Raw genomic sequence first — 26,665 nt, 5'->3', positions numbered from 1 at the left:
AGATAGATACCCTTACCTTCTAACAATAAATCTAACTACTATTTAAATTTAGGTTTAATTATTTAGATATTTAATTCAAAATTTAGCAAATATTAAAATAATTATCCTTTTTTCATAGAATTTAAAAAGCATTTAAAAAAAAGAAATCGAAACCTTAGGATTGCTAAATATTTTTCTACTATGTGAAATGTAAAATTTTTTTGAAGATGAAAATGAAGAAAATCCTTCTGTATATTTCTTATTCAGTGCAGCAAACAATTGCTGATTACTTTTCTGTACTTTTTGCTCATATATATTGTTGACATTAAAATCTATAACTAGTGTCAACCATTTTCAATGTCTATGTGAATACAGAGGAAAAATATCCAAGATTTTTTATTTTTAATAAAAAGTTCAAAGAACACAGGAGACTTCAGGTTTAGATTTCAAACTTTTGAAAAGCCCTCAAGGAGTCAACACAGCACCTCAGTTTTCTAACAGTTGTACTTCCACAACAGTGCAGCTTTGCACACCATCCCTTTCCCATTGCTTCTGTTTCTTCATTTGTCCTTATCCCAAAACATTCAGAGGCACTACACCTTAAAGAGAAGGCTTTGAGACCTATCCCAAGGATAACACAGTTGCATGAAAGATGTATAAAAATCACTAAAGGGAGGAGGAAAAATGTACTTCCTTCAGTAGCTGTGAGATTCCTTCCTGCCTGGGGCACTAAGAAGACTCTGCATAGGATCACATGACACACCTACAGCTCCCATGGCAATGTGGGATCTGCTTTCTGCTTGGAAGGCTCCCAGGGACTAGCAAGGCCTCCAAGTGAAGGTGATAAGGAAGGAGGTGGTGCTGGAGCCTAGTCCTGATCTAGCTCTCAAGAGATAGTTCAAAAGATATCTCCTTCCTTATCACCTTCACTTGGAGGCCTTGCTAGTCCCTGGGAGCCCTCCAAGCAGAAAGCAGATCCAAGGACTTCATGTCTGAAACACCAAAAGCAATGGCAACAAAAGCCAAAATGGACAAATGGGATCTCATTAAACTAAAGAGCTTCTGCACAGCAAAAGAAACTACCATCAGAGTGAACAGGCAACCTATAGAATGGGAGACAATTTTTGCAATCTACTCATCTGACAAAGGGCTAATATCTAGAACCTACAAAGAACTTAAACAAATTTACAAGAAAAAAACAAACAACCCCATCAAAAAGTGGGCAAAGGATATGAACAGACATTTCTCAAAAGAAGACATTCATACAGCCAACAGACACATGAAAAAATGCTCATCATCACTGGCCATCAGAGAAATGCAAATCAAAACCACAATGAGATACCATCTCACACCAGTTAGAATGGCAATCATTAAAAAGTCAGGAAACAACAGGTGCTGGAGAGGATGCAGAGAAATAGGAACACTTTTACACTGTTGGTGGGATTGTAAACTAGTTCAACCATTATGGAAAACAGTATGGCGATTCCTCAAGGATCTAGAACTAGATGTACCATATGACCCAGCCATCCCATTACTGGGTATATACCCAAAGGATTCTAAGTCATGCTGCTATAAAGACACATGAACACGTATGTTCATTGTGGCACTATTCACAATAGCAAAGACTTGGAATCAACCCAAATGTCCATCAGTGACAGACTGGATTAAGAAAATGTGGCACATATACACCATGGAATACTATGCAGCCATAAAAAAGGATGAGTTTGTGTCCTTTGTAGGGACATGAGTGCAGCTGGAAACCATCATTCTCAGCAAACTTTCACAAGAACAGAAAACCAAACACCGTATGTTCTCACTCATAGGTGGGAACTGAACAATGAGATCACTTGGACCTGAGAAGAGGAACATCATACACCGGGGCCTATTATGGGGAGGGGGGAGGGAGTAGGGATGGCATTGGGAGTTATAACTGATGTAAATGACGAGTTGATGGGTGCTGACGAGTTGATGGGTGCAGCACACCAACATGGCACAAGTATACATTTGTAACAAACCTGCACGTTATGCACATGTACCCTAGAACTTAAAATATAATATAAAAAAATGTGAAAATAATAATAAGAATAAAATTAAAAAAAAAAAAAAAGATAACCTGAGGTTATTGTTCAGGCCAGCCCTCCAGATAAAAGGAACAGGCAGGAATTCAAGGAAGAACCCAAGTCTGCAACAAAGACAAAAAATTTGATAGAGCATTAATTGTATCAGATTATGTTGAGAGGAAGGAGGCAGGAGGGCACGTGTTCAGGAAGAGAAAAACAAAGAGTCCTATGTCAGGAAAACACTTCAAAGTTGACATCCATATTCCTTTGAACAGTTGTATGAAATGTTCAGTAATTCCTTTAAAAACCCAGGCCATAAATAAATATTTTCATTTGGTATATCAAGGAATGCACTAAATATCATTTGCAGGTGTTATCACTAGACCAAAGAGAAATTCGCATTACATAACCCACAGTTTTATTTAAAAAGTCATATTACAACACTTGAAAATCATGGAATTACTATTTGCAACATAGGGAAGGAGCACTAGGAAAAACAGTGAACTCTGAAAATAATTTATTTGCTCATTTTATGATCTGAGCACCACAAAAGCATTGTTGCTATTAACTACCATAATCAAAGAAAAGAAAAGCTAGGATAGGCAATCTGGCCTAAAAATCACACGGAAAAAAAAAAAAAAAAAAAAGTACTATGATACAGCTAGTACTAAATTATTTACTACTAATTTTAATGTTGTTTCCACTCTCAAAGACTCAGTCACAAATTGAGCAATGAGCTTTTCATATGATACAAAGTTACATTTATAATGGAAGAAGTTGAAAATATACCACTCTGGCATACTGACTATTTTGAATAAAAGGCATTTAATTCAAGTATTGGAAAACAACAGGTGTAAAAAGAGAACTCTGATCTTCCAGCCTCCTTAAAAGCAGAAGATGAAATTCCCCTGAAAGAAATTAACATCCTATCCTCAAGGACAGGAAGTTGAGGTCAAAGAATTCTGTACAGACTATGTTAAAATAACGTATCTTTTAAGCCTCCCCATATAATTTAGTTGGTTTTTCACAATTTACTGCTCTTTTTGTAATTCATTATTTAAGCGTTTCACTCTAACTGCTTATTTGGGTCTTTATCTCTTTTTTTTTTAATTTTATTTTATTTATTATTATTATTATACTAAGTTCTAGGGTACATGTGCATAACGTGCAGGTTTGTTACAAATGTATACTTGTGCCATGTTGGTGTGCTGCACCCATCAACTCGTCAGCACCCATCAACTCGTCATTTACATCAGTTATAACTCCCAATGCCATCCCTACTCCCTCCCCCCTCCCCATAATAGGCCCCGGTGTGTGATGTTCCTCTTCTCAGGTCCAAGTGATCTCATTGTTCAGTTCCCACCTATGAGTGAGAACATACGGTGTTTGGTTTTCTGTTCTTGTGAAAGTTTGCTGAGAATGATGGTTTCCAGCTGCACTCATGTCCCTACAAAGGACACAAACTCATCCTTTTTTATGGCTGTATAGTATTTCATGGTGTATATGTGCCACATTTTCTTAATCCAGTCTGTCACTGATGGACATTTGGGTTGATTCCAAGTCTTTGCTATTGTGAATAGTGCCGCAATAAACATACGTGTGCATGTGTCTTTATAGCAGCATGATTTATAATCCTTTGGGTATATACCCAGTAATGGGATGGCTGGGTCAAATGGTATTTCTAGTTCTAGATCCTTGAGGAATCGCCATACTGTTTTCCATAATGGTTGAACTAGTTTACAATCCCACCAACAGTGTAAAAGTGTTCCTATTTCTCTGCATCCTCTCCAGCACCTGTTGTTTCCTGACTTTTTAATGATCGCCATTCTAACTGGTGTGAGATGGTATCTCATTGTGGTTTTGGTTTGCATTTCTCTGATGGCCAGTGATGATGAGCATTTTTTCATGTGTTGGCTGTATGAATGAATGTCTTCGGGTCTTTATCTCTTTATGAGGATTCTTGTGCCATGTAAAACTCGTATTACTTGTATGAAATAAATTTGTATGCTTTTCTCCCGTTAATCTGTTTTATATCCATTTAATTCTCAGGCCCAGCTGGGACCCTAAGAAGAAATAGGTAGAATTTTGCTGCCCCTATACAACTAAATGAGTATCAAGATTCTCTGTAAAATTCATGAAAACTAGCACAGTCTGTTTGAAACTTAAATCAAATGCTTCTTATGTGAGATGATCCTTGACAGCTACCAAAGGGATTCAGTCCTGGCAAAGATGCAGCTTTCACGTGTGTACACATAGTAAACCTTCTGGCATGTCAAAAGCATCTGCCATCTGAAGACTTGTCATTTTTCATTCACTTTCTTTTAATTATTCAAAATTAGCAAACTATTTTAAAGCTAAAGTGTCAAACAAAATGAGTGTCCTTTACTATCCCAATAAATAATCCAATTCTTACAAAGGCAATCAACATTTTCAACAATATTTACTCAATAAGGGGTTAAGGAAGTGCGATCCGGAGTCAGATGTACTGGTAGGAAATCCTAGTTCACTACCCATGTGATCTTGGAGAAATTAACCCAAGCCTCAGTTACCTTATAAGTAAAATGGGGTAAACATTACCTACTCCATGTTCACAGATACCCTATCAGGGCCACTGTGAACATTAGATAATCCCTGCAAAATTATAAACCAAACTAGTGTTTAATAGATGACACTAGTTGTTTAATAAACGTGTTTAATACATGACACTACATTGATTTCCTAGTAAATACCAGACTTTGCTACTGGTACTAGGGATGTCAAGATAAAGACAAATTAATTAGAGCCTCTGCCATCAAAAGGTTTATGCTTTAATAGGAGATACTTATATTAACAGAGTCTTGTAAGTGGTCATGTTTTCTCTCACAAACACTAAATTGCCACCTTTTCTCTTGCAAATACTATTTGCACTGCAATTACCAAAGGTACCTAAGGCCAACAGAATCAGAGGCAGCCACAGATTCAAAGGGAGTAGGGGGGACAGCAGGCATGGGGGGGAAAGAGGAATCCTGCTGAAACTCCAGCCTGGAGCCTGTGCAGGATGTGTGTAAAACATTTAGTGCCACTACAGTAACAGTCAAACTTGAACAGCCTCGTGTCTCAGCAGAGAGACAAGTGTTAACTTTTAATCGGAAAAGCAATATCCTACTCCAACCCTAGAGAAAACCACAACTATTTTAGGTATAACTTTGAGATTCACAAATTCTGAAAGCTAAAGCTGATGACCTCTTTTGCTACAAATTACCTCCTCCCAAACTGTTTAGGTAATCCTCCTGTTACTTCGGGATACCAATGACTTAGCACCTGAGTAGAAGAACCACACTGGTAGAGCCCCTCTTTTGGGTCCCAGGGGTCTCGTCTCTAGTGAGCCTAGCTTCATACTGAGCTGTCTGTCACCATCTTTTTACATGTGACTTCTACACGAGACTGCAAGTCACCGTATTCCTCTTTGCATCCTTCCTACCGAGCACAGTGACTAAATACCAAGTTCAATAGATGTGTGTTGAATTATTACTTGGTGCCAAGCATTGTGCCAGGCAGCAGAGATACAAACATTAAAAACATGTTCTTTGTCAAAGAACAAATCATCTAATGGGGACACAGAGTCAACATTTCAAATATGAGAACTGCACTAATGGAAAGACTACAATACTAGGTGTGGGGAATTGGTATGGAAAGGAATATCCAGATAGAATTAAGAGAAGGGATGTTCCCCCAATTAAATAGGGAAAAGCTAAAGAGTCCCAGGCATTATAAACTGGAAACAGACTCTGGGAAATAATGTACAATGGGAGGAGGAAAATTTTTAAAAGAAAATGTTGGTTGAATAGGTAAATGAATATAGTCAAATTTAGAAAGGAACACTGAAAATATAATTGTTAAAAATCACTAAATTCCCTCAAATTTAATACTTAGACCTTATTGTAAAGATTCTTACCTCCCAGAAATTCCTTTTGTTGACCCTGGAATCTCTGGTACAGGCCGATGTCTTAGCAGAAAAGATCGAGATGGTCTTGAAACCAACTTGCTACGACTTCTCATAGGTGCTAGGATTGGTGATGATGGAACATACAAGTCATTTACAATCATTTCTCCTTGAAACTTAAAGAATGGGGATGGTGGTGATCCATCTAATAAACCATTTGTTCCATTTCTAGAATTCGTTTCTGATGTTGAACAGCCAACAGAAGAAAGGCATTCAGAGTCTGCGTTAGGGAGCTTATTGAGATTTTCTGAGATCAATTTAACTTTTTCTGTTTGTTGTTCTTCAATTGTGTGATCTATAGTCTTCTTTGTAATCAAAGATTCTATTTTAATATTTTCACTACCAAATAAAGAATTATTCAAAGAACCCAAATTCAGGTGTGGTTCTTCTGCAGTGGGGAAGTCGCGTTTAGGAGGAGACAGCTTATTATCTGATTGAGGATACTGGCTTCTTTCCACACTTGCATCGTCTTCAAGTTTTTTTGTAACAGTCTCCAACTGCGGTGGGCTAGGCATCTGAACACTGCTAGAACTGGAAAGTTCTATGCAGATATTCTGATCAGAAGATGGAACATTGTGATCCTTGGAAGGGTCATCATTCTTCTTTGTTTTATGAACATTTGCATATATTGGAAAATCCTGCATTTTTGACAAGATTATCTGTAACTGTTTAAGTATCCTCCTACGGTGACCTGTAGGTGATATTCCAATTTTCTGTAGCAGGCTGTCATTTATTACTGCACAGTCCTTCACAGTAGTAAAACCAGACTCATGGAAATGTAAGAGATACTGCTCCAAATTAATGCTCATTAGGAAATCTTTTATATCCACATTTACTTCACTGACTGAGGACATAATGGTGGCTTCATTACTAAGTTGAGTTACAAAAAGTGGCACGATGAGATACACACAGAAGAAGATGCACTTCTCTGCTGGCTTTTCCTCTATCAATTGTGACAGAAAAGTTTCTTAAAATGTTATTTTCTTCACAGTGACTGCTTTATGTGCTTAAGCCTAGAAGAAAAATAAAAATGATTTATTAGGCTATTTTAATTATTAAAATCTACTTTTATATACTTTCTCTGAAGAAACAACAGAAATTAGGACACTAACTTTCAGTCTGCATTTGGAATCTTTGTGCATTGCTTTGCACGCCCTAGAAAACCAGTTTCTCCGTATGTGAGGGTACAGGACAGAAATGCTATGACAGCATCAAACTATGACTTTCAAAAAGGTGAAAAAAAATGACACTGACACACGTACCGAATAAACATACATCAAAAGCTTTATTCAACTTCTTAATTTAAAATGAGGGAACCAGTAAGTTAGTAAGATTGGATCCAAGAGCATTTGTGGAAAAGATTTACGTAGTGCATCAGAAAAAATTTTTTTTTAAGTATTAGGATAGCTAGGTTAGATAAAAAACTGTTTAATGTCCTACAGGATAATAAGCCACAACATTTGGGGTTATCTTTTCTACTGGACAAAAATCTATAAGCATACAGGTAACTCCTCAGTGTCTATGTGCTACTCAAATAATAAATAGCCAAGTCAAGCACAGGAATAAAAATTGGGATTAAAATATCTCTAAGGTGGTCTTGTTAAACAATATTCCCACAAAGGCACTGAAAGAATGTTCTTTTGACTTTCAAGTTTTATGCAATTTTCTTAACAGTAACTGAATATAAACAACTTTCTCTTTCACTGCACTTTCTTTCAAATACTTAAAACGCAGTCAGAACATATTTCTCAGTTCAATAATTTTCATTTCATAAAAGCAGGCAGCATTATATGTAAACAATAGTGATATACAAGATATGACACTGAATAATCAGCTAATTCTTAAATACATTAGATAACAGAAAATATGCTAATATAAAAGGACAACGTAAAGGTTTAAAGGTCATGTGTCCTCCAATGTACACAGGAAATTCATAAGTTTATTTTTCTCCCAAACAACATAATTAAACTTTTTTAAAAGTCCATTTTTCCAGATGCTAATTATACAGGTGTGTTCAGTTTATGAAAATGCATATGTGCAAGTTTCTGTCCACTGTGCGTCAATAAAAAAGTACAGAGCAGGTATGACACATATATACTGAAGTAATAAAATGAGACACACCCAAACAAGGAAAATTTCCCTGAGCAAGTTTTGATGCAGGACTGAAAAACCCCTTGAAATAGTTCTGCAAAAGGCACTACTTGGACTCTGCATATGCTACATGCCAACTGCCCACAAGCTACTGCTTCAACTATTTTAAAATATCAGCAAGCAGTAACAAACAGGTATAGGATAAAAGGGAAAGCATATATCTTCTTTAGGACACACTGTAGGAGCAGAGAAATAAAAATACAAAATAAATGATGAAAGGCAGGAAATCCCTTTGTCAATAAGGCATCCCAGAGTAACACCTAAAATGCTTAAATGTCACACACAAAGAAGTTACACCTCGGCCAGGTGCGGTGGCTCACACCTGTAATCCCAGCACTTTGGGAGGCCAAGGTGGGCAGATCAATTGAGGTCAGGAGATCAAGACCATCCTGGCCAACATGGTGAAACCTTGTCTCTACTAAAAATACAAAAATTAGCTGGGTGTGGGGGTGCACGCCTGTAATCCCAGCTACTCGGGAGGCTGAGGCAGGAAAATCCCTCAAACTTGGGAGGCAGAGACTGCAATAAGCTGAGATGGCGCCACTGCACTCCAGCCTGGCAACAGAGCAAGACTCCATCTCAAAGATAGATAGATAGATAGATAGATAGATAGATAGATAGATAGATAGATAGACAGACAGACAGACAGACAGACAGACAGACAGATTTGAAAAAAGAAAAGTTACACCTCAACACTACATACAAACTCAATTCTCAGATAAGCCACTTTCATTCTACACAATTATTTTGTAACAAATGTATCATCTATTTTTACTAGCCTTATCACAGGATGGAAATAATTACTACCAATGGAACAATAAGTGGACATAATGTATTCACCCACTTTAGAATTTATAAACATGATAAATTGGCCAATAACTTGAGAAGATTAGAAGCATTTTCCTTCTGAAGTAGAATAAATTATAAAAAGTCACAGTTTTGCTTACCAGTGTCCACAAAAACGTTAATAGGAGAAAAACAATTTCAATAAAATACATATACACATGCACATCAAGAAACCTCCTGATGCATCCCTGCCCCAAATCTAAAACCTAGACTGCATTCCCAAGCCCACCTTTGTATTATCCACCACATTCAAGGAAGCAGGTGAGCTCCTGATTTTACTCCTTGCTACTGACAGAATTATGTCCTCCCAAAATTCATATCTGAAGCCCTAACCTTTACTGTGACTGTATTTGGAGACAGGGCCTCCAAGGAGGTAATTAAGGTTAAATGAGGTCATCAGGATGGGACCTTGATAAGACAGCATTAGTTTCTTATAAGAGACACCAGAGAGTTTTCTTTCCCTCAGGTCCCAGAGCCCTCTATGAAGGACATAGGGAAAAGGCGGCTATCTGTAAGCCAGGAAGAGGAACTCTAGGAAACTTATCAGCTGGCAAATGGATCTTGGACTTCTCAACCTCTAGAGCTGTGAGAAAATAAATGTATGTGGTTTAAGCTACATGGCCTGTGGTATTTTGTCATAACAGCTGAGCTGACTAATACACTTACTCCATCCTCACTGCTTTTGTCATGGTTCCAAACCTCATGACATCTTTTGCCTGGATTATTGCAACGGTCCCTGAACAAATCTCTCAGCCCAGTCTCCATGCATCAGTCAATGAACTATCAAATACATAATTCGGTATGTAACTCCACATGCTCAACCAGATAAAGTCTATGCTGATATTGCTTATAGTGCCAAATCACATTTTTGTCTCTAGCAATAATAATAGCAGGTGCTATTGATATAAACAGCAATTATGTGTCAGACACCATGCTCATATTTCCTATGAGAGAGGAATTCCTCTGTATCAACAACAAGCTCATATTCAACGCTTTTAAACATTCTACCAACATCCTTCATTCACTTTAGTCCATTCTTGTCAATTATTTCCCTGAGGCAACAAGCTGTTTAGCAGCTCCATGCCTTTTTGCATACACTCTATCTGCTTTCTTAAGCACCATTTAAAATTATAAATAGGCAGGTATTACCTCCTCTGTGAAGGCTTCTTATCAACCCCTCAAAAAAGAATGAATCATTCCTTCCTTAACATACATTTATAATTTCTATACTAGAGCTTTGCAAAGCACTTGGAACATGTTTAAGAGACGTGAGAGAGGCTGATAAAAATGGCAGAAGAGATTGACAAGCCCACTGTATTCGTTTTTTGGTATATATGTGTGTACTTTCGTTTTAATACACAGCCCTTTCCTTTCTTTGGCAGATACATATATACTTCCTAGGTGGTCAAATCAAATAAAGATATACCAAAAGCTTTACCCAAAACCATCTCTCTCTATCACTCAACATGCTGAATATGGTTAATGAATCTGTTTCCTTTTCATGCTATGAAAAAGGCTCCCTCCCACAGCCCTAAAATCCTCTCTGCACGTTAATGTCAACTCTGTCCTCCAAATTGCCTGACATTTTAACTGTGTGAACACCCAAGAGTGTTCACAGATCCAGTTCTTTCCTTAGATGCTCTAGCCCCAAGCACATCATTAGATACACAGAGATAATCATGCCTAACTATAAAATTTCAGTATGTGAAAGCTCCTTAATACGAAATTGAGGCTCTCCATGTTTTGACCTCCAATTGCAGTTTATGGCATGTACGCCACACTCTAGATCAGTGACCCTCCAGGTACTGATCTGTGGATCTTCTGTACATCAACAACTGCTGTGGGTCCTAGGAGTCTACACTTGTTATATCCTCCAATTATAACTGGGATGTGTGAAAAAAATGTGGTAAATTACAGTTCTAAGTTCTTGAGGCTTCCCAGACATGCTTTATACCAGCCCACCTGAGCCTAAGCTTATCACTATCCTCCTCTTGGATAAAATCCCCCACCTAACATCCTGCACACAAGTTTGCAGTAAGACTAAATTAAAATTCCACCTCCTCCACTTTCTAGCAGTGTAAATATAGGCCCGTGCCTATGTCAATGTCTCCATTTCCTTTCCCATAAAATGGAAATACTCCAGATTATCAAGCATTGGTGAAGATTAAATGAGATAATTCATCATAAGTGACTCGTGCATAGTGCCTAGCATGTACTGATGCTTAGTAAACATTCACTTCGTCACTGTAATTATTTTCACCACTATAGTCATTGTGTCCCCACAGTTAAATTTTCTGTTCTCTGAGGTCTAAAACACTTTCCTTCACAAGAGTTCTAGTGAATAAGAAATGCATTCTCTTCTCCGTATTCCTACACTATTTACTTCTTAGAGTGTTGTCCCAGTTCATTCAGACTGATTTAACAAAATACAAATGCTCTTGGACTTATAATGAAGTTACATCCCAATAAACCCATTGTATACTGCAAATATTATAAGCTGAAAACGTGCGGCTGAGAGGGAGCCAGGGCTTGCTGCCACTGCCCAGCATCACTAGAGAAGTGTGGTTTCTCCCAAATGCATATCACATTCACTCCATCATAAAGTCGAAAAATCCCAAGTCAAACCATAATAAGTTGGGGAACATCTGTACCTTAGACTGGATAATTAATAAACAACAAAAATGCATTACTTAGAGTTCTGGAGGATGGGAAGTCCAAGGTCATGGCACCTGCAGACATCACAGATAATGCCTTCTATATGTTCTCACGTGACAGAAGGGCAAGGGGCAAACAAACACCTCCCTCAGGCCTCTCTTCTGAGAAGACTAATTCCATTCAGGACAGCTCTGGCCTCATGACCTAATAACCTCCCCCAAGCCCCACCTCTTAATACCATTCCCTTGAGCAGTCAGGTTTCAACACAAAAATCAGGAGTGGGGGATGGAGGACACATACATTCAGACCATAGCAAGTGTTTAATTATACTCTGCTCTTCCACAGATAGTGTAATATAAATGCCAAGACTCTGAATCCAGACAACTTGTGTTGAATTCCAATTCCTACACTTACTAGCTTTATTATCTTGTGTATTTAACTTCTCTGTGCTTTAGTTTCTTAGTCAAAAATAATGGGAGTAATATTAGTACCTACCTCATAGGGTTACTGTGAGAATTACATGAATTAATACATACACAGCACTTATAACAACAACTGGACATTACAAATTCTAAGTAAGTGTTGCCATTATCACTATTATTTTATTATAATAAACTCTGCCAACAGGACAAACCCATATAAGCTGCACAATGAATGCCAGATTACTTGCTTATAAACATGGTGCATCATGTATACGCAGTACATGTTTAGAGAATGTATAAATATTTGGTGTTACAGACATGGCTGTACATCTCCCCGTGCTATCCTGAACCAATTCCACGAGGCAATGAAATGGAAGTAACATTCAGGAGCACTTGTTACATGCCCAGCTTACCATATCACTCAATGAACAGGACCTTGTTACTTTACTGTGCTATGCCTTTAAACTATATCCTGAATTCAGTAGCACTATCTATCTCCCCTGCTCACATTCCAGCCTAAGCCACCATATCTCTCTTAGACCACTGCAATAGCCTCTTAGACTGATATTCCTGATTCTGTCCTGGCCCCCTCTCCCCGACACAGTAGATTCTCACTACAGGAGCCAGAATGATTAATGTCATAAGAAAAGTCACACCATATCACTCCCTATGACTTCCAAACTTAATCTTCCCTGACTTTCCCCCTCCATCACTTGACAGCCTCAGAGCCAGCCTCCTTTCTGTTCCTTCCTCAGACCTTACCTCTTGATCTTGTCTCTTTCCAACCTTCTTCTCCAGCATACACCCATGTCTCCAGTCACTCCATCACTTTGGTATGTCTCTGCTCAAATGCACCCTCTTCAGAGAGGTGGTCCCTCCCTAATCTATGCTATACAAGCATGCCTTGTGACTCACCATTCCTTATCCTTGCTTTATCTGTCTCCATGGCATCTACTACTGCTGATATCTGTTGACTGCTCCAAGAAGGCAGGGATCTTGTCTACTGTTCACTGCTCAGCTCAATAAATGTTTGCTGAATAACTTTTCTATATAACTGCTGAATAACTTCTTGCTTTGTGATGAGGAGTGGAAGGTGCATACTGTTTTAAAATGTTGTCTATTTAATCAAGCTAGTATGCAGCAAATTGATTTCAAGCACAGATTTCTCCAATTCATCTAACCATTAACAGAGGTCCTCAAATCAGGAGTTGAGTATGAGGGGCGGGGCAGGAGGTATCAGTGAGAAACATCCTAAACCATCTGTGGGACTTCTAAAAACTCATGGGTTGGGCCAGGCTGGGTGAGGTGGCTCATGCCTGTAATTGCAGCACTTTGGGAGGCAGAGGTGGGCGGATTGCTTGAGCCCAGGATTTCCAGAACAGTCTGGGTGACACGGCGAAACTGTCTCTAACCAAAATATATAAACATTAGCTGGGTGTGGTGGTGCACACCTGTAGTCTCAACTACTCAGAAGGCTGAGGTGGGAGGATGGCTTGAGCTCAGGAGGAGGAGGTTTCAGTGAGCTGAGATTGCACCACTGATCTCCAGTCTGGGCAACACAGCCAGACCCTGTCTCAAATAATAATAATAATAATAATAATAATAATAAATAGGTTGGACAGGCTTCCCCCTCCTAATGTCTTGAATAAGGAAAGCCACTACAGTAAGCCCCTTCCAAATTCCCTCCCCACTACCCATTACTAGTGGAGCTTTGTCATCAATCTTCTAGTTGAACAAGGAAAGCAAAAAACTGAAAACCAAGGGTTACTTCATTAAACCATGATGTCATTCAGACAACTTCTAGAATCCCCTTTGCCTGACTATATGTGACAGGATGGAAAACAGCATAGTACAATCGTATCAGTCATATGATCAATCCATTAAAACAAAAAGGGAGCATATCAATGAAAAATCAGAAACACATTCTTAGCAAAGTTAGAAACTTTGTGAGAAAATGGGCTTAATAGTAGTCAGAGGATCAATATAGATTTACAAATTGGGCTGCTAAATGAATAATGAAACTTTTCAACATTTTCAATACAAGTCTTACAGATCCCAATAACAATGAGAGCTGGTTGTATTCCAGAGCAGAGGTTCCCAATGGATTGGAACTATATCCCTTGACTAGATTCAGAGATACCTGAGAAAATGCTTTTACTGGTCTTAATGACTAAATGACGCCAGTAGACAGAAAAAGTGACTATGACATTCTGCGATAGTACCCAGGTAAAAAATTCAAGTATGATTTTTACTCCTTCAATTCTCTATAATTAATCAGTTCCCAATACGGTACCCAACACTATAGATGATAAAAGAGAAAAGTGTCCCTGCCTTCAAGTGTCCCTGTAATACACCACTTCAGTTTGATGAATGTCCATGTATGTGGCTAAACCTAGAAGTCTACATATATTTACATTTAACTGTCTAAGAGTTAAGAGGCAATGACAAATTAAGGAAGAACATCTTTGTAATTGCTATATACAGCAGTGGTAATATGGAATTGAGTTCATCAAAATTTATTGTTGTATCTGTCATTGTAGAAAGACAGCTCATGCAGGACTACAGTACAGCTGATATAATGCAACAATATGAAGCCAAAATCAAACAACAAATTATTATTTGCTAATAAACTTGTTGTGAAGAAATCACTAATTCCTTGGAAAATTGGAAGTCTCCATATGGACAGCACGCTGAACTAACTAGTTGAGGGTACAGGTCTTCTAGAAGTCCATCTGATATGGTTTGGGTGTTTTGTCCACTCCAAATTTCACGTGGAAATGTGACCTCTGATGTTGGAAGTAGGTCTAGTAGGAGGGGACCTCTCAGTGGGAGGTCATGGGGGTGGATCCCTGATGAATGGTTTGTGTGGTCTTTATGGTAATGAGTGAGTTTTCTATGAGTTCATACAAGATGTACTTGTTCAAAAGAGCCTGGCACCTCCTCCTTCTCTTGTTCCTTCCTGGTATCCGATATGCTAGTTTCCCCTTTGCCTTCCACTATGATTGTAAGCTTCCTGAGGCCTCACCATAAGCTGAGTGGATGCCAGTTCCATACCTGTGCAGCCTACAGAACTGTGAGCCAAATAAATCTGTTTTCTTTATAAATTACCCAGTCTCAGGTATTCCTTTATAGCAATACAAATGGACCAATACACCGCCTTTGCTTCAGCACAAAATACAGAAATAGGTATTGTGTTATTTGCACATTGAGCGAACTACTATCAAAATAATCACTCCAAGTACTGACAAAGACATGTTCAATCTGACTCTTCCCCAGAACCATGTAGATGAGGAAGTATTTTAGAGAAAATATGCTTATGGTTGCATTCCTTCCTCTATCCCACAGTATAGAGCAGACTGCAAAAGGATAAAGGTCAGGCCTACTAACTTATTTTTCTATTCTGAGTGCTTAGCCCCCAGAAAAAGTATAAAACGGGTCATTTGGCATCTGTCTCCTCTGCCATCCATTCACCTACCTTGGTGTGGCAACACCAGCCCCATTAAACCCCTTACAGGAAGCCCAGTTCCCTCAATGTGGTCATCTCTTTTAATTGAGGTCACTCACAGGCTCTTACCTCCTCTGCCCCTGTTCTCTACCTCAATCACTACTCCTTTCCCATCCAACAAAACACATCCATCTTCTTTCGTTCTCCTTCAGAATTGCATGCTAATAATAATAGCCAATAGTTGCGGAGTATTTGCAAACCATTTGTGTAGGATCTCATTTACTCCTCACAGCTGCAGGGAGGAAAATCCCATGCTGAATGTCACGCAATAGGTAAACAGTGGAAACACTAAGTGTTTCTGAGAGTCAGACTCCACAACCTGTGCTGTAAACTGTAATGCCTCATAGTAGATATAAAGTTGATTTAATAGTAAAGAGGTAGCAAAGACTTAATAGTCTCCCTCTCCTTTGTCTAGCTATTCATAAGCGCTTATATTCACACTAGGGAAATGCTGTTTAAATATACCATATCTTGCAAATTCAAGTTGTATACACCATTTAAGTTTGATATGTGTCCATGTACGTGGCTAAACCTGGAAGCCTACATTCATTTACATTTAATTGCCTGAGAGTTGACAGCCAATGACAAATTAAGGGAGAACATCTTTGTAATTGCTATATAAAGCAATGTAGAATTTCGTCTATTAAAATTTATTTTGCATCTATCACCGCAGAAAGACAGCTAACACAGGACCATAGTACAATTGATAGAGTGCAACAATATGAAGCCAAAATCAAATAACCAAATATGACCAAAATAAGTATTCACTGCCCACATGAAGTCAATGGTCACGATAAAATAAACAAATACAAATACAAATCTGCTTGAGAAGAAAATAAAGTATTAAGGCCAGGCATGGTGGCTCACGCCTGTAATCCCAGCACACTTTGGGAGGCCCAGACGGGCAGATTACCTGAGGTCAGGAGTTTGAGACCAGCCTGGCCAACATGGTAAAATCCCATCTCTACTAAAAACACAAAAATTAGCTGGGCATGGTGGAACACGCCTGTAATCCCAGCTACTTAGGAGGCTGAGGCACGAGAATCGCTTGAACCCAGGGGGCAGAGGTTGCAGTGAGCCAATATCATGCCACTACAGGGACAGAGCAAGATGCTGTCTCAAGAAAAAAAGAAAAAAAGAAGCAGAAGAAAGAAGAAGAAAAAAGAAGAAAGAAGAAGAAAGTATTAATTTAAAAAAGATACCTGACTATGGTCTTAAAGGTTTAATATTAAATGTAGTGTAAAAGTAGATAAGGAGTGGAAGCAACCCAGATGTCTATGAATGGATGAATGGATAAAGAAAGTGTAGTATATACACAAAATGAAATACTAAAAAGCCTTAAAAAGGAGTGAAATACTGTCATATGCTACAATATAGATGGACCCCAAGGGTCATTATGCTAAGTGAAAAACCAGTCATAAAATAGACAAATATATGATTCCACTTACATTAGGTATCCACCATAGTCAAATTCATAGAAAGTAGAACTGTGGCTACCAGAGGGGTGAAGAGAGGTAAGGAGTTGTTTAACAAGCATAGAGTTTCAGTTCTACCAACTGGAAATGGCCTGGAGATCTGTTTCTCAGCAATGTAAATATACTTAGCGTTACTGAACTATATACTAAAAATGATTAAGATGGTAAATTTTATAGTATGTGTTCTTTTTACCCAGTAAAAAAGGAGATCAGAAGACAGACTAGAAGATTTGGGCCAGCGTCTCAACTCTTATTCAAACTGAAATCCCTGTACATCCCTGGACTTTTTTACTCTCGTTTGGGAGCCAATTCAAGTCTTCCAAGTATGGTAACACCACACTCATGAGGCTTCCCTGCCTATCCCATCCCTCCTCAATCCCTTATTAGTTCTGCCCAGGCAGTAAGTATAGATAGCACAATGCCGGAATTCCAATCCAGGCTTCCCCACTTTTTAACTATGTATCTTGATTAAGTTATTTAACTTCCTGAAGCTTGTTTTTCTCATTTATAAAACAGGGGTAATATACCCCATATCGTGTAGTATTTCTGTTAGAATTAAACAAGTCAAATATTTAAGATATATAAGACTATCTGACATGAGTTACAACTGCACCATAAATGTTGGCTATTATTAATTTACCCATTGTATACAATATTGCCTTTAATCATATTCATACCACTCTATTGCACTCGGTTTGAATGGAATTCTTCTGTCTGTGTAGTAATATTACCATTCCTTTAAATTATCACTGTAAATCATTCTTCTAATAAATCCACAATGCACCTAACATGGCAGTTAACATAGTTTTCTTAATGTAGTAATGTATAGATGTAGTTAGAGTTGTAAGAATTATGACAATTTCACCTGAAGACTTAACACCTGGGACACAAAGCACAGTGATTTACCAGGGATTCCAGCTCTGTCATGTGCTACCTGCGAGGCCTTGGGAGAATTCCTCTCTTTTCCTGAGCCTCACTGTTGTCATTTGTAAGCAGGGAAAGTAATAGCGCCTACCTCACAGGGCTATTTTGAGGATGAAATGAGCCCATATGCATTAAGATCTTAGAACAGCGCCTGGTAAGCAACAAGCATTTAATTAGTGTCTTCTGGATGGAGAATAATGGAGATTTTAGCTGAAAATAGGTAGGCTCTAGGCAAAATCATTTTGTAGCTTGGATCAAGGAGTAAGGATTTTCTAAGCTGTGTTTTAATTATTTTACTTATAGTGCAATCTGAAAAACACAATAAAAAAAACTAAAACTTAATATTAATTTCCATCCAGTGAAAACCACAAGTGCTAATTCCTTGACTTAGTAAAAGAACGTATCAGTAGCATAGGAGATACCTAGGTTTAGGTGTTCTGGATGATATCACAAAAGTAAAATGCCTGATAATCTCCTTAACTTCTGTAAGTCTTTTGTCTTTCAAGCTGTCCATCCAGATTTTAAGTTAATTCACTAGGATTTGAGAATTTTTTTTTAAATTCTAATGGAGAGATTCCTAAGGTAGAACCGTAATTCTTGGGATATCAGAGGATGATTTATTCTTCCAGAGTTTCTACAAAAGCAGAATTGTAAAACTTTTGTATAAATGTATACTCCACCATTTCTCTGAATGTATGTCATATTTTTAGACAAACAACCAGATGTTTCAGAATAGCCTACTGTGAGTGTTTCCTCTCTTTGCATTTATAAATAGTACCCTGACCTCTTTTCCAACTGAGTTTGAGGGTTTATTCCTATTGGTTTAGCAACTATCAAAGTTTCTTTTTCTTACAAAAACAGGGTATTTCAGAAAACGTCTCCTACCTTACTGGTCCATTTTTTTTTTTTACATGTATTCATTCAATATATATTAAGCAACACTACTCACTCCAAGATAAGTCAGGGAGATATTTGGCATTCAAGGTAACAGCATCTACTATCTGATTTGACAACAGTGCTAAGGGCTAAAAAGAAAGTGAAGATACAGTCTTCCCTCCAATAGTTTACAATCTAAAAGGGTAAATTAGACATGACTATAAGAAAAGGAAAATGGCATGTATATGACAATCAGTTCATTACTACTGAGTAAGTGCCAATAAAGAATACCAAAAACACCACAAAAAAAAACTTTTTGCAAAGAATTTGATATATTCCAAAAAAGCACTTAAATTTTAATAGTGAGAAAAATCCAATTTTATGACCTTAATTTCCACATGGTTTTATATTTTAGCATTGTTTTAAATACATACAGAAGTGGCCCCATCATCCTTCATGAGTTCTCAGGAACTCTAAAAAAAACCTCAAATCTGCTCCCCAAAAGGACTACTTCAACCCAAATGAGGCCTCCTTTCTTTTCTCTGCAGCATGGGTAAATAAGTAAGCTTGTGCTGAACAGAAACTGAAACAAAATTTCACAGGACAACTTTCTAACTAGAAGGGATCACGTGAGAATACCATTGAGTACTGTTTCATTTAAAGACAGAAACAAGTGAGCAAAATGGTTTAACTACCATTACATATTTAATCTGGCCAATACTTAGAAGTAATAACTAATACGATAAATTACAAGGTCCAGAACTTTGCAGAAAAGATTAAGACAGCCTCTCATAGCCTCTAATCTCACATCCACCGTATGTGGTCAAAGCTAAGACATATTTCCCAGATTATGAAGTTCTCTACCTAATTAATATTTCACCAAGAATTACCAAAATTCTCACTACGTAGCATGTGCAAAGATTGTATCCAAGAAATGTATCGATAAATAAATGAGAGCAGGTGGAAATGTGTGCTAAAAAAAACTATTAAAGCAATGACTATCATTTATACTTAGCATTTGTATAGTCACTTTCACCAAACTTTCTCACAGTTGCAGGGAGGTAGGTTAGAAAGTAATAAAACAAAATAACAGCAACAAAAAAAAACCTTCTCATATACCATGAAGTCTATAACTCAGAATCCTAACTAGACTTTAAAAACCTCATAGTTTCAATGCGTTAATGTAAAAGTTCTTCAGAAAACTGTAATTCATTATAATCTGAGTTCTATACTTACCCACAGTATCCAAGAATAGTTGGATCTGATAAGTATTATTGCATACCCATGAGCCTTACACTGCAAGGAGCTTGCAGTGATATTAGAAAAACAAGAATTTGTTTTTAAATGTACCATCAGCTTCTCCTTTTACAGACAAGCCACATAAAATCTGACAGGTTTACAGAGGAAGGAAAAAATACAAACACATGCACATCCATATAAATAAGTTTTAACAAGCTCTGTCACCCTCTAGGTATAATTTAATTTAAATAAATCTCTGAGTACTAACAAATCTATATAAAACCCTCTTCGTGTTAGGAACCACCTTAAATATGTATGTGTTAAATATGTTTGGAAAGAAGCCAGGAAGATATTTGCACTTAACCCTAGCCTAGTTCCATGACCCACTTTTTTTCTTCTTTAAACGTTGTTGGACAAAGAATGTCGTGAGCATTTTCTCTCAATATTTCTCCTATAAGTGTATGGAAGTCATCAATAAGAGTTTAAAGGTATTTCTCTCTTTTCCTTAAAAAAGTTAGCTTCCTTTTTAAAACACCCATAACTTCGTCTTCCAATTACTTATGGGCAAAGTTCCATGAGCCCGCGGGGGTGTAGAGTGCTTAAGTGCAGGGAAATCAATACTCAGCTTGTAAGTACAACACTATTATGGGTAATAACAATGACATCCTATTAAATGTACTTTTAAAAATAGCTTATTTTCAATACACTTCTTTTTTTTTTTTTTTTTTTTTTTTTTTTTTTTTTAACCGAAGTCTGCATTCTACTGAACAGCCTACTTCAAGGACAAGCTTGCAACAAAAAAAAAAAAAAAGAAAAGAAAAGAAAAGAATTTGCTATCAGGATACTTATCTTACAACAGCCTAAGATGTCATTATTCCACACAAACTAGCTTATTTTCTTGTATTTTCCTCTGATTATCAAAGGCTATATAATTCCACGAACCCTTTCCCCAAATCAAAATAACTCTAGATCACCTCAAGGTGGGAGAAGTGTTTAAGAAAACAAGCCAGAATTAGAGAAAATAAAACTTACTTTATTAAATAGGATGGACACCACTTCTCCCAGAGAACTGTCTCCAAAAGTAAACAAGAAAGATCAATCTGGTAAACTCACTGCATACAGGTTCCCGTGTAAGGTATCGGGTTCAGGCAGGTGCAGGCCAAATGATCGTAATTAAAGTTAATTAACAGGCCAGTCGTCTTAACGTGGATAACAAGCAGGGTGCAGGGCAGCACAGACACCCAGGCAAAGTCATGATCTCTACCGAGTAAATAATTTGGTGCCTGAAACTCACTACAGCTTCTTCTTCTTTGGAGATGGGGGAGAGGAATGGAGGGAGTGTCTAGCTGTCTACCCGGATCGTCACCCTCCCGGGTCAAATCCCAGAAGTGGAGTTCTTGGATCACTTACCGGCTTCTGGTTTCCTTTCAGACGCCCACACGCGAAATCCAAGGGGCGGACACCAGCGCCGAGCACTCTGCGCTCAGGAAATTTACCCGGTGAAGTGTCGAAAAGCCCCAACCCCTCCAGACAGGGTCCTCCCACCCCGGCGCTGGCCATCCCGGCCCAGCCCTCCCGAGGCCCTGGGTACTCGCCTTGCGCGCGGGTCGCGGAGTTCTAAAAGCGAGGTGAGGCGGCGCTGGGAAGCCCAAGGCCAGCGTCTCTCCTAGCCTTGGGCGCTCGGTCCTCGCCCCTCTGCCGAAGGCGCCAGGCCTCCTCCTTCCCGGTCCCCGCCGGCTGTCCGCAGCCGCCTCTGCTGCCTGGCGGCGGCCGCACGGGCGGCGCTGTTAGTGGGGCCGGCGCGTCGCGGCCGCACCTGGAGGCGGGGAGCGCGGAGAGCGCGGGCCGCGGACCCGCGCTCAGCTCCGGAAACGCCGAGCCCGGCGCCCGCGCCTTGCTCAGGTGCTCCCGCGCCTCGCCTAGGCAGTCGCTTCCTCTCGGCCCGCGGGGGCGGGGAGCAGGCGACCCGCGCGGGGGAAGCCGGAGCTCAACGGCGGGGGCGGCCCAGCCGGCCGCCCTGGTTCCGCAGCATAGTTGGGCGACTGACTCAGACCGCCGCGATTTGGCCGCGCCTGGCACCCTCGCCACCTGGCGCACCTTGGCCCGGAGGCGTCAGACCCAAGCTGCGGGGGCGCGCCCTGGAGCCCAGAGCGACAAGGGCATTACCCACCTTCCCGGGACGGAGATGCCCAGGACCTTGCGTTGGCTCCTCCTGGCCAGTGGGTTTGTCTGTGCGCACTCATGGGGGGTTGAATGTCAAATGGGCGGAACCTCGCCACGACTGATTATTAGTATTACTCTTCCAAGTACTTAAAGTGTTATCTCAGCGTTTCTCAAACTGAAGACTCATCTAGGGCACTAATTTCCCCAGGCTGCTTCTATGTAAATTTGTTCCTTCTTGCACCTGTGATGGTTAGATCCCAGAGGGGCATTTCCCCTTTGAGCTGGACTCTGACAAAGGAGGCAGCGAACGAAAATAGGGGATCCCAAGGAACCCTTGTAGACCTCCAAATATCTAAGAGTCCGTAAAACCCAGTTGTTTGCGAGTAAGTTCACAAACCAACTACTTTTTTTTTTTTTAATTATACTTTAAGTTCTAGGGTACATGTGCATAACGTGCAGGTTTGTTACATATGTATACTTGTGCCATGTTGCTGTGCTGCACCCATCAACTCGTCATTTACATCAAGTATAACTCCCAATGCAATCCCTCCCCCCTCCCCCTCCCCATGATAGGCCCCGGTGTGTGATGTTCTCCTTCCGGAGTCCAAGTGATCTCATTGTTCAGTTCCCACCTATGAGTGAGAACATGCGGTGTTTGGTTTTCTGTTCTTGTGATAGTTTGCTAAGAATGATACAAACCAACTACCTTTTTTTTTTTTTTTTTTTTTTTTTTTTGAGACAGGGTCTCACTTTGTCACCCAGGCTGGAGTGTAGTGGCGCGATCTCTGCTCATTGGATCTCCTCCTCTGCGTCCAAGCTATCCTCCCAAATCAGCCTTCCAAGTAGCTGGGATTACAGACGCGCACCATCAACCAAGGTAATTTTTTTTTTTTTTTCGTATTTTTAGTATAGACTGGGTTTCACCTTGTTACCCAGGCTTGTCTCAAACTCCTGACTTCAAGTGATCCACCTGTCTCGGCCTCCCAAAGTGCTGGGGATTACAGACCTGAGACGCTGCCCCCTACCAGCCTTTTTTTTTTTTTTTTTTTTTTAAATAAACATCTCCCACAGACTACCTGAAATTCTCTTCATTAAAAGGTGAAATGTATTTATCTTTCCCCTGTTCCTGTTGATGGAAGTGAAGCAATTAAGGAAAGTGCAGACCTTATTATGAAAATGAGATAATTGGTGAAGTGCCGAAAGAGAGAGGCTTCCCAGGAACCTGGGCCCTCAGGATTCTTCAGTCATCACCTTCACCCACACTACCTGCCCAAAAGCACCGTCTTTCCCTGGGGAGACTCTGAAACAGCTCTGTCTTGCTAGAGATACCAAATATCCAGTTCCTTTTGAACTTAACACCTCATAGCCGACCTCATTTCCACCAGGAAAGTTTTATTGACATTTTCCAAACCACGGGAACTATTCCTTTGGATTTCTATAGCATTTATAGGAGGAATTTTATTTATGTGGCTCTTTTCTGGCTTCGTTTTACGGGTGTGTGTGTGTGTGTTTTCTTTTCCCCTTTTCCCTCTCCAAATTCTCACATACTTCTCATTTATTTATCTCTTTTTTTTGTTTGTTTTTGTTTTTGTTTTCAACTGAGTACCGCTGTGTTGCCCAGGCTGGAGCGTGGAGGACTGTGGTGCGATCTCAGCTCACTGCAGCCTCCGCCTTTTGGGTTCAAGCCATTCTCCTGCCTCAGCCTCCTGAGTAGCTAAGATTACAGCCATGTACCACCACGCCCAGCTAATTTTCATATTTTTAGTAGACGCAGGGTTTCACCATGTTGGCCAGGGTGGTCTGAAACTCCTGGCATCAAGTGATTCGCCTGCCTCTGCCTCCCGAAATGCTGAGATTACAGGCGTGAGCCACCACGCCTGGCTCTATTTTTATCATTGTAACCCATCTAAACAAGGTGGGTTATAAATAAATATTATTAGATCAGTTATGTCTGGGAGGTTCAAGCATTGCTTTGTCCTCAAGTTACTTTGCTTGCTAGATTTTATAAACTAATTGAGAAATTGTCTTTCTCCCTCTTCGCAAAAATATCTTAGTTCTTTGATTATTATTCACTCATTTATTGTTTAAAAATTATTAATCTCTGTTTGGCATTTTGAAAATACAGTGGTTACCAAATACAATGCAATCTCTGGATTTAGTGTTTTCTAAGGGGAAATAAAGGTAAATGCTACAAGGTACAACAATGACTTCATAATAGCCCTGGGAAACAAAGAAGAACAGTGCTCACTTACTGAATGTTTACATTAGTTATAAGATGTATTCTGGTTTAATGAATCTTAATATATGGAGGAAAATAAAGATGTCTGAGGAAATATGGCAAAAGCTACATTTCATTAATTGATCGATAGTCGCCAGACTCTAGCCAAATACCTAACATATATGCTGTGTATACACAACATGTGTGAGTTAAAATTCTTTTTTCAATTTTATAAATATAGGTTTAATTGAAACTTAAAGAAGTTAAGTAGTAAATAGTGAATATATTGAACACAGTTAGGCTATATTCTTAGGGTATAAATTTTTTATTTCGCAGCCTTCACAGTGAGGTATTGAGAGAGCAAAGTACACAGGGAAATTGGCTTAACAAGGATTAAGGTATGGGCCAAGCACAGTGGCTCACACCTGTAATCCCAGCAGTTTGGGAGGCAGAGGCGGGCAGATAACCTGAGGTTGGGAGTTGGAGACCACCCTGGCCAACATGGTGAAACCCCATCTCTACTAAAAATATCAAAAAATTAGCCAGGCATGGTGGTGCATGCCTGTAATCCCAGCTACCCAGGAGGCTGAGGCAGGAGAATACTTGAACCTGGGAGGTGGAGATTGCAGTGAGCCAAGATCTCACCATTGCACTCCAGCCTGGGCGACAAGAGCGAAACTCCATCTCAAAAAAAAAAAAAAAAAAAAAAAAAAGTATGAAAATCTGTTTACTTTCAAGACCACTGGAACATATGTTCTCAGTAATTTTCATCTAGGCTGGAATGATTCCACAATGACCAGCTCCTGCCCATTTTTCCCAGAGTTTCAGTAAAAAAAACAGGTAAAGATGTGTCTTATGCTTATCTATGTATTTACTGTTGTGAACCCTTGTTCCCGAATGCACTCTACTTGTCAAGGAGACAATTTGAGATAGTGAAAATCTTCCATCTCTCCTCTTCCTCCTCACTCTCTTCTCTCCTCTCTCCCTCCTTTTCCTCCTCCTAGTTTTTCGTACAACATGATGGCTAATACCCATTGAGCACTATGTGCCAATTGCTATTCCAGGCATTTTACTTACAAGAGTTCATTTAAGTATCTCAACAGTTTCTTGGTGAGATGTTGTTATCTCCTTGATAAGAAAACCTAAGAGAGAAAAATTGAGTGTTTTACACAAATCAAACAATTAGGACTGTAGGGGAGGCAGAATTCCAACCCAGTCTTCTCCAGGATCCATTCTGCACTGTTTTGTCTCTTGGAAAAAGTAGAAGGCTTGGAAAAGGCTGCATTCAAAATGGAACCAGTATAGGTTGCAGCATTTTTTTGAGCAAATTCATTAACTTACCTGAGCCTCAGTTTCCCCATAAGTAAACTGAGAATAATAATACTATGAGAATTTAATATGATTATATATCTACAGCACCTAAAAAATAGTAACCACTCAATGCATTTAGTTTTAGTTTATTTTCTCAAATTATTCTTCAAGATTTGATTCAAATCCTACCTCCTTCTCAAGACTTTCCAAATTTCTGATAGTCAGAATTATTTACACAACAGAATTTAAAATAATCTTTCCCTTTTTTCTAAAAGAAAATCCAGCATTGCTTTGCCAAATATGAAAATTAGGTATATAGATAAAATAAGCAAATGTCTACTTATTTAATTTATCAATTTACATGATTTTCTATAGAAGTAAAATTATATTTTAAAATATACTGCTTTTTCCACTTATATTTTATGAAATATTTTGATTCACATTTTCAAATTTTAACATTCAACGACTTCAACACTATGGGCTCTTTTTTTTTTTTTTTTTTTTTTTTTTTTCTGAGACATAGTCTCATCACTCTGTCACCCAGACTGGAATGTAGTAGTGCAATCTCGGCTCTCTGCAACCTTCACCTCCCAGATTCAAGTGATTCTCCTTCCTCAGCCTCCTGAGTAGCTGGGATTACAGGTATGCCCTGCCATGCCCAGCTAGTTTTGTATTTTTAGTAGAGGCAAGGTTTCTCCAGGTTGACCAAGTTGGTCTCAAACCCCTGGCCTAAAGTGATTTGCCCACCTCAACCTCCCAAAGTGCTGGATTACAGGCATGAGCCACCGAGCCTGGCCACTACAGACATGTTTATGATATATTTTTTTCCTTGCCTTTCTATATTCCATCTCAGCCCTAT

At 39.1% G+C, this 26,665-nt stretch overlaps 2 protein-coding genes across 4 annotated transcripts in view; one reads left to right on the top strand and one right to left on the bottom strand.

Moving 5' to 3' along the window:
* Positions 1-21,846, bottom strand: part of LOC105487761 (ArfGAP with RhoGAP domain, ankyrin repeat and PH domain 2) — a 181,612-nt gene extending 159,766 nt beyond the window's left edge. The window contains exons 1-2 of one of the 3 annotated variants that reach the window (XR_011621380.1): positions 21,147-21,508; positions 5,974-7,034 (exon numbers count right to left, since the gene is read on the bottom strand). Coding sequence is in view for 2 of the 3 variants with exons in the window: in XM_071093756.1 (XP_070949857.1) it covers positions 5,974-6,875 (902 nt within the window). In the remaining variant the exon portion in view is untranslated. Of the gene's footprint in view, positions 1-5,973; positions 7,035-21,146; positions 21,509-21,709 lie in introns of those variants that run through there. The other 2 variants (XM_071093756.1, XM_071093757.1) reach the window with 2 other exon arrangements.
* Positions 21,160-26,665, top strand: part of LOC139362251 (uncharacterized) — a 29,423-nt gene continuing 23,917 nt past the window's right edge. The window contains exons 1-4 of the mRNA XM_071092691.1: positions 21,160-21,244; positions 21,546-21,649; positions 21,739-22,329; positions 23,020-23,154. Coding sequence (XP_070948792.1) covers positions 21,160-21,244; positions 21,546-21,649; positions 21,739-22,329; positions 23,020-23,154 — 915 coding nt within the window. The remainder of the gene's footprint in view (positions 21,245-21,545; positions 21,650-21,738; positions 22,330-23,019; positions 23,155-26,665) is intronic.

Source organism: Macaca nemestrina, chromosome 3 (genome assembly GCF_043159975.1).
Source record: "Macaca nemestrina isolate mMacNem1 chromosome 3, mMacNem.hap1, whole genome shotgun sequence".
Classification (NCBI taxonomy): Eukaryota; Metazoa; Chordata; class Mammalia; order Primates; family Cercopithecidae; genus Macaca; species Macaca nemestrina.
This window is presented reverse-complemented; position numbering and strand designations above follow the sequence as displayed.